This window comes from Terrapene carolina, unplaced genomic scaffold (assembly GCF_002925995.2).
Source record: "Terrapene carolina triunguis isolate 2854851 unplaced genomic scaffold, T_m_triunguis-2.0 Scaffold714, whole genome shotgun sequence".
Taxonomy (NCBI): Eukaryota; Metazoa; Chordata; order Testudines; family Emydidae; genus Terrapene; species Terrapene triunguis.
This window is the reverse complement of record NW_020665065.1, coordinates 7,369,108-7,378,010: the sequence shown is the minus strand read 5'-3', so window position 1 is coordinate 7,378,010 and position 8,903 is coordinate 7,369,108. Positions and strand designations below refer to the sequence as shown.

The 8,903-nt window shown below is 47.7% G+C and overlaps 1 protein-coding gene across 2 annotated transcripts in view; it reads right to left on the bottom strand.

Moving 5' to 3' along the window:
• DVL1 (dishevelled segment polarity protein 1) overlaps window positions 1–8,903 on the bottom strand; it is a 178,170-nt gene that overhangs the window by 25,331 nt on the left and 143,936 nt on the right. For both annotated transcript variants that reach the window (XM_026660049.2, XM_026660050.2), the window contains exon 5: window positions 3,634–3,772. In XM_026660049.2, the coding sequence (XP_026515834.1) occupies window positions 3,634–3,772 (139 nt within the window). The remainder of the gene's footprint in view (window positions 1–3,633; window positions 3,773–8,903) is intronic.

Below are 8,903 nucleotides of genomic sequence, written 5' to 3'. Positions count from 1 at the left end.
TATTATCCAATACTACGACATCCTCCGCGATGTACAAAAAAAAAAAAAAAAAAAAAAAAAAAAAAAAAAAAAAACGATGTCTCTTACCATATAAGGCACAGATGATACATGAATCTTGGTGTAACAGGATTCTGGTTAAGAAAAGAAACCTAAAAGATGGTATCGAATTGGGGAACTGTACTGCCTTGAGAGATCCACTCACTGAAATAAAGTCCCCCTCACTAAAACCCATCACGGCTTTCACTGGATTGGAAATTAACCAACTCTGCCGCACCGCTCCAAGTTAAAATCAATCAAATACTCACAGAGAAGTACCACAGAAAGTTCACATCCTCCTCGTTGTTAGCACCATAAAATCCTTTACATTTGGATTCTTCTCTCAGTGTTGTCCTGCTCACTCCCCACTCTCAACTCGGCCTCCAATACTAGAGTTTATCAACGCCATTAAACAAACTTACCCCCTTTAGCCCTTTCCCCAGGCCCCCATCCCCAGCAGCTCCGGAGCGTGTTTGGTTTTCTATCGGGCTGTGTTTGCCGGTGAAGAAAATTCTCCCCCCACCAGCGGAATCTCTCATCCGCTTGTGAACATCGTCTTTGTTAGAGAACAACATACCTTGGCGCATTCCATTACACTGCTCTTCCTGACGCGCTAGCCTGGCAGCTGCTTTGTATGCCAAGAACTTCTGCCCTCGCCTAGAAAGGAAAGGGCCTTGGCAGCAGCTTCTAAGAATTTCTCTCTCGTCTTGGGTCAGGTGCAAAGTTTTCTTTATTAAAATATAGGACAGGATTTAGCTGGGTCTAGCATGCTGTGCTTCAGTAGCCACCCTGACTGTGCTAATCCTGCCCCACTGCATATCTTGCTGCCATGGAAATAATTCATTTATTTACAAGAAACAAAATGAGCTGCAAGGCTCTCTTGGAAACCCCAAAGGTTTTAGGGAAGCTTAGAATGGATGCAGGTTAAAGGCAAAGGGCCGGATTCTGCACATCATTTAGGCACAGGGAAGGCTGATGGGCTTACTCATGTGTATAAAATACTTGAGGATTGGTCCGTGCATTTCCGCATGTTGGCGATCCATGCCCCACGGCTCACATTTGCACAGGGAATTTCCATTTGCATGTGAAATTATCAGCTTTGGCTGGGCGTTTTTCATCCAGACTGTGTCTTGCGAGCACATATTTTTCAGGTCAAAGCAAAATCGGCCAAACTGTCAACAGATGACCCGGAAGCCCAAACGGGCATGCATGTGCATGGGCAAATGGGCATTCTGCATACCGCATTACCCACTTGAAAAACCCGGCCTTTACAGGTGTCAAATGGAGCTGAAATTAAGGGGGATTTTAGCAAATTAAAAATAACTGAGGCCCCAGTTCAGCAAGGAGTTTAAGCATCTGACTAGCTGCAAGCCTGCAAATAATTCCTCTAAATTCAATGGGCCATTCATGTGCATGTGCTTAAATACCTTGCTGAGTTGGGCTCCTTTTTTGTTTGCTTTTCACCTTAGAAATAACAGGAATATCAAGTCGTGTCTTTCGTGGTTTTACTAGAGGCCTCCTTGGAGTAGCAGAGACCTGGAACGGGCTTTTTCAGCTCAGCATCTCCAGAGGACGTCAGCACAGTTCTAGATACAGCATTTATAGCTACTTGCATTGGAAAACCAGCAGAGGGAACAAGAAGTTGGTCTTGCAAGACCAATGGTGAGTTTTGTTTTAAATCTTGCAGCAATGGAGTGGTAAAATCTTTAAAAATATACAGAATTAGAATATGAGCGCCTTGTCATCCTACAAACCCTTTAAGGAAAGGCAAACACGCAACCGGAGACAAAGCAAGGGTGCTTTGATATGGAAGATCATTTTGAAAACATCAAGGAGTATTTCCCCACTACTCCCAGTGCCCTGGCTCCAGGAAAGGTAAAGATTAATTAAAATGCCCATATAAATATTTGGCAAAACAGGCCTTCTTTGTAATAGCATTATTTGGGATGAATTCCTCTACTGCTCATAGGGATCACAGAATATGTAATTCAGCATTAATTAATGTCTACTTACTTGGAAGATATTACCAAGATATTTTATTACAATATTCACATCATAGAATCATAGAATATCAGGGTTGGAAGGGACCTCAGGAGGTCATCTAGTCCAACCCCCTGCTCAAAGCAGGACCAATCCCCAACTAAATCATCCAATTACCCCAACATCATTACTACCGAGTGTTTTGCAGCTAATAACAAGCCAAAAAACCAACATCTGTCCTGGTACTTGAGGTCTGCACATTGTTTGGGTTTCAAAATGTAGCCGTCCTTGCTCTGAGGACACAGAGCAGGATAGCTGTTAAAGGCATGGGAAGGCCAGGAATTAGAGTTGTTCCTTAATTGGAACACTCACTCTCAGCTACAGGGCAATTCGGCTCTCGGTCCAAACTTCTCAACTGGGTCCCACCTCTAGTATCCAGAAATGAACGGGAAGGAGTAACCAGTAGGCCAGTGCTCAGATCAAAGTAAAGGGCAAATAAGTTCCCCATGGATGCGTCCCCAGAGGTCTTCCATCATTTGGTTTTAAGAAGGGCCGCTGTGTATTCAGACAGTGGAGTATTTAGGCTTTGGCAGATCAGACCATCTTAGGAGGCTGTGCAGAGAAGGGAATTCACCTCCTGCCAGATACTCCCAGCTGTGCATCCCCACTAATTGGGACATTAATCCCATTTGGTCTCAAATGGGTTCCCTGAGAATTGCAGCGAAGCAGACTCCCTGATTAAGTGGCTCCCAATTAAGCAGCTGGTCCTGTCTACCAATCGACTGAGCAGTCAATATAGAGCAGGCACCATTCAAACTCAACGTCCATTGTAGTTTCACCCTATGATAAGAAGGTGCCACAGCACTGGGGGTGAGGCAAATGCTGGGGTTTTAAAGGACACTCGAGAATACTTCTTGTTGCCCCCTTGACTTGGAAACTCTCCCGTCTCCTCCTTCAATTCCCCGACAACCCACGTAATCCGGAAAACCTTCCTACCTTGGGCCCCTCGCTTCTCCCCACCCTCCCTCAGTCGAACAGCTGTCCGTGACTGGTCTTTGTCTTCCACTGCAAGCCCGCGGGGGGTAGGGAATGAGTCTTACTCCAGGTAAAGAGCCTGGTAAATTCACACTGTTCAACAGGGGCTTTGCCATGAACCCAGAGCATGGAGCAGCTTGTTGGCCGGCTTCTCCAGGAGAAAATCGGGAATCAGATTGTGACTCAGTCAGTCTGGCCCCTGGGTCCCTCTCCTTCCTCCCAGCAGGGGATGTGATTTGCATCAGTCCTACACCTACTGCAGACCAGGTTTTTCCTCTGTACCCGCTCAGGTGCGCTGGCTGGCAGCACATGTGGGTAGGTGATGTGGAGCCCAGGCTCCATCTGCTCCCGAACCCTGCCCGCTGCCCACCTTTGCAGAAGCTGCCCCACGGCGGCTGCTTTTCCTCCCCCACACCCCATTCCAAGCTGCAAATGGTGATGGGGGGAGTGTGTGTAAGGGATGCCTCACGCTCCCTTAGCCCGGTGCATAGCTAGGGTCACAGTCTGGCCCTACACGATTAAAAGCAACACAGTAAATCCATCTTAATTGCTCAGCGTGAATTCCCCACCCCGGCTCCCTACCTGCTTGTGTTATCGTCATCATCCGAGTCAATGAAGCTGCTGGACTCCAGCTCGCTGCTCATCATGGTGGAAGAGCTGTCGTAGCCGGGCGGGTGCTCGCGGTGCCGGTCCAGCTTGGGGTGCCCATTGAGCCGAGGGACTGAGGAGAGAACAGCAGGAAATCAGGCTGAGGTGGAGAGCGGGTGACAAACGACTGCAGTGACATGAAGGTGCCAGGGATGGGAGCATGTGACTGACACTAAAAACAACCAATTCCCAACAGCCTGGGAAAAGGGCCCATCTTGAAAACAGAACCACTTAGTGTTTGGATTTTATTCAACAACTGACAAATCCTACCCTAGCCTTCCCCCATCTACCCCCCTCTGGCTCATTCACAGACCAGGTTTAAGGTTCACAGGGAGAGTCGTACAGGGGTTAGGGCAGACGGGCTGCAGGTCAGGACTGAGGTGCATCAGCAGAGCTCTGTGGGGAGCCCAGCGCTGAAAGAGCAGCAAGTGTTGAAAGTCAGGACTGAGGTTTGTTGGCAGAGCAGCACAAAGCACAGGGGTGCCACAAACTGGGGGTGAGACACGTAGAGCAGCGGGGAAAAATGTGCACTGCCCCGGTCTGCACAGTGCTATCAACTTCTCTCTCAGACACAAATCCGTACATTCCCCCCCCCCCCCGCACGCCCAGTCAGGTTCCCCACAACCTGGGCAGCACAATTACGTTGCAGCCTCATTGTCTTGGCCTTTCCATATGCATAAAATATATCGGCACATTTTCTTCTGCTAACACAGCTCTGAGTATGCAATCAGAGTGCAAGGACTTCCCTGTACATCTTCCCTCCAAAAGTGTACCCCATTTACCTGAATGCACCGGTGGTTCACCTCTGGCTACGGAAACACTCAGGATATCCCTCTACAAAACAAACTTCCTCTCTCTCTTCTCCCACTCAGTCACCTGTCACTAAAAGACCCTTGACCTAAGAGTGATACAATTTGCCAAGAAAGTTCTCGTCCTAGACGCCGGAAAGGCTGTTTCTGATAAGGCACCCGGTCAAGAAATCAACAAACTGGACTTCAAAGCAGAAATGACTTTTTAAAGCACACTTTCTAATCCTTGGAATGCCTTCCCAGGTACAAGCAGATTATACAATGGAAAAGCTTCATACGGAAAGAATGATGGTGCCAGGAATATACAAACCAGAGGGCAATTATTATATCCAGGAAGAAACTTTCACAGCCTAAGACTTTGCGTAAGTTTTGAAGTAAGATTATTTGAAAAATACAAGAAGCAGCCTGGACTAGAAAATAGGCACAGGACCAGGGGTTGAGAGAGCTGATTTCTAGTCCCAGATCTGCCACCCTTAACCTTGCTGCCTCGGTTTACTCATCTGGGAAATGGGCATCTGACTACTTCCCTCCCTCCTTCCCAGTGGAATTAATTGTAAAGCACTTTGAGATCTCCAGATGAAAGGTACTCGAGAATTACAAAGCACTATTATTATTCTCTGTAATTCAAGCACTCCTGGCTGTAAAGCTAGATAATCGAAGTGCTGTGACAGTGACCGAGCCGATCCTTCTGGTGCATAATTTCCAAATCCCGTTCTGTCACCGCCTTGGCCCAGTTTACGTGAAGTTAGCAGTGGAGAAAGGGGCTATGTTGGCAGTCCCTGAAGACCCAAGTCGTCTTTGTATTGCCAAAGCGGGTGCAACCTGAAAGCAGCACTGTCAGTTCCCCTCCTCCTGGCCAACGTGACTCAATCTTGGTTTGCAGGGAACCACGCCTAGCAGTATCCCTCCTAGATAGCCTATGCTGCACGAGGGGATCGTTCAGATGTCATGGTCCATCCAAGCCCTGACGCTCTGCTAGGATCGTGAACTAGTTCTAATACTGGGGTTCGAGACTGGAATCTTGTCCTCTCGGAACTACGCTGAGACCACCGAGGACGGTCCTGTGTTTAACACCTTGGGTGGGAGATCAGTGTTCAGTTCCAAGCCCTGCCTCAGATTCCCCATGTGACCTTGGGACTATCGCCGTTTAATCTCTCAGTGCTTCAACTCCCCCTCTGTAACACTGGGACAATGGTACTCCGCCTCAACGAAAAGCGCAAGGGGAATCGACGGGCGAGCATCTCCCCTCGACACACTGCAGGGAAGACACCGCGGTAAGTAGATCTAAGTACATCGACTTCAGCTACATTGTTCACATAGCTGAAGTTGTGTAACTTAGCTTGATCCCCCCCTCCCTGTCTGTCGTGTAGACCAACCCTTAAATAGGCTGGAAACTAATAATTTATGTGTATATTGCACCACAGGTAAAAAAATCCAGTGGGAATCCCCCCCAAAATAGCCTTCTAGTTCTGGATTTAAAACCAATCTCGGGGACCAGGCAACTAAGCCTGTATATCCCAGACTCAACACAGACAGAAGGGAAAATAAAGGGAAGTCAAATTTTGCCCCTCCCAGCCTGGACCATAGGAGTGTTCGGGCAAAAGCTATTCTAATGATCAAGCAGGCGGCCTGGAAACAGACACACACGTCTCTCGAATGGTTACTGAGGAAATAAAGACTAAACTGTGTTATTTCTTCTCATGGGGAATCGGCCAACTTTGACCTTTGTCAGCCAAGGTCAAGTAATCTGTTCTACAAACTCCCTGAATGTTCAAACCCAGCACCTCAGCCAAGCTTTAAGAGCCATTTTTTTCTTTCACTGGTGCTGTCATCCGTGACAAAACAGAAGGAGAAGGGAAAAACTTTCCCGATTCTAAAGCTGAGAAAACAGTGTTCTGTCCATCAAATTAGTAAGTTTCACACAGCTACCAAACTGTCCGTTAAAACCACAGAGAATATCCTTGGCTTGGGCTAATGACAAGCCTCCTTCCTGGGGAATGAGTGAATAGTTTTAAATCCAGATACAGTGCAGTCTAGTGGCTAGAGCACATGCCTGGAAAATCTAGTGGCCTGGGTTCTGTTCCCAGCATCAACGTTGCTTCATCTCTCTGTGCTTCGGTTTCCCCCATCTGTAAACTGGGGAATGATAAACCACTTAGCTCCTGCTGGGAAGGTTTTGAGGCTTAATTAACGTCCATAAAGTCTTGGAGACCTTCAGATGGGAGGCTCTATAGAACTGCGAAGTATCACTGAGGCTGAGCGATGTAAGTTATACCAACATCAGCACTCCCGCGCACAGCACTGTGTCGGCAGGAGAGCGTCTCCCGTTGACATGGCTGTTGCCGTTCGCGGAGGGGGTTTTATTATGCCAATGGGAGAGCTCTCTCCTGTCGGCATGGCACGTCTTCACCAGATGCGCTGCAGCGGCACAGCTGCATTGGTACAGCTGCACCGCTGCAGCCCTTATGTGTAGACATGGCCAAAGAAATACTCAAATCCCATTGAGAGTCAATGCCATTTTGCGTGGCTAACTTCCCGTAGACGCCTTTGAAAAAAATCCCATCTTAAAATCACCCAAAATGTGTTCATCTTCCTAAGCAGGAACCTTTTGTTGCTTCCGTTGTGCAAATGCCAAAGGCACACTCCTGCCCACGCCTGTTCAGGCCCAGGAAGGAATGTTTTCATTACTGGTCCACAGTGCGGGGTAAAACAAAACAGAAGAACACAAAGGCTTCCCTGCTGAAAGAAGCCTATTCTGTTGAGGGGAGATTTAAAGTAATTGCCAGGCAATCAGAGTCACCATCAGAGCTCCCCGATTCTGGTGACTTGGTAAGACAAGAGAGGAGATGTGAACCTGAGAGCTAAAGAACACAGACGGCCCTTAATCCGTTTACAAGAGAACAAAGCCATGCGTGAAGCTTTAACTGCTGGGGCTCGCTTCCCGTTTCCTGACATTCCTCTCCACGCCCAGATGTTTCTTGCCCCTCAATCAAAGACCCATCCTACCTGCCCATTCCCTCTCCGCATTCTGCAGGTGCTCTTCCCCCAACTCTGTCTCGCTAAGCCTCCTAAGGTCTGCTCTGGATAAAAATAAGGAGCACTTTTCATCCAAGGCTCTCACAGCTTTCTACAACGGACAGCATGAGGAACTTCATTCTGCAAAGCCCAATCCAGCAAAGCACTTGAACACATGATTAACTTAACTTTAATCATGTGCTCGGGTCCCATGGGAGTCAATGGGGCTTAAATGTTAAGCACGTGTTCAAGGTCTGTGCTGAATCGGGGCCCACATCTCCAAAGGCAGTTAGGCGCCTAACTTCCATTGGATGGGATTTTCAAAGGAGCCTAAGGGAGTTAGGCACATAAATTCCAATGGAATTTCGGAGACTAAACACCTTTGAGGATCTGGGCCTAAGTGACCTGGCCAAGGGCAAACAGCGAGCCTTTGTCCCTCTTTGGTGTTGGCTTCATAGCTGGATTCGATGCGCATCTGGTTAACAAAAGCTGAGCCTGACACTACCCGACAGCTGAGGAGCGATGCAAATGAATTTATAAGATTAACTTCACAGCTTTGCGGTCTCAAGGCAGCATTTCCAATCAAGCAGGTCACAGGCACCACCTCACTAGGGCAAGGTGTGTCTATTGACAACAAACCGTTGTCACAATGTGGGAGCTGAAGTTGAGGAGAAGAGGGAAAGGGTTTAGGAATAGACTGTTGGACCCAATTTTTACGATGCTGATCACGGTTGGTGTGGAATACCTGTTGGCTTTCCTTTTAATCGGACTGCATGTTTAATTTTGGTAGAAAGGAAAAAAAAAATCCATGATTTGGGTTTGTACTTTGGTTATAAGACCACATGAAATAAATACATACCCTGCCAGGAAAGAGGGCAGGAACGGTCCATCGGATTCAGAAATATTAGTGCAAGAGATTATTAAATAATTCCTTGCACTTCCTTCTGTTTGAACGCTTTGCTACGCTCGACCAACAATGAGGTTGAAATGTTCAGAACTGCTATGATGACTATTGACTGTGTTGCTGTAGTACTGAGAATTCACTGGACTGCATCAGCATCCCATTGTGTTGTACAAACACAGAGAAATAGCCCCTGCCTTTGTGCAAGGGATCTCATTAGGGTTGGGAAGGATGGAAAAATCTACCGCAGCCTTGGGGTTCAGCAGCCGTTATAGTAACCAATACCCCTCTCACCTCCACTGGGTGGGGCTTAGGCCAGGAATCCACAAAGATCTCCTTGCACTCAAACCTCCTGTCCTTGCTGTTGTGCAGAGTCCTGGGGACGAGGTGAAGGAAAAATCAAGAAAACGAAGAGCAACGTGATTGCGATAGCAGAACCTGAACACATCCAGCAGCTGGCCGGGAAACGCAAGAGTGGA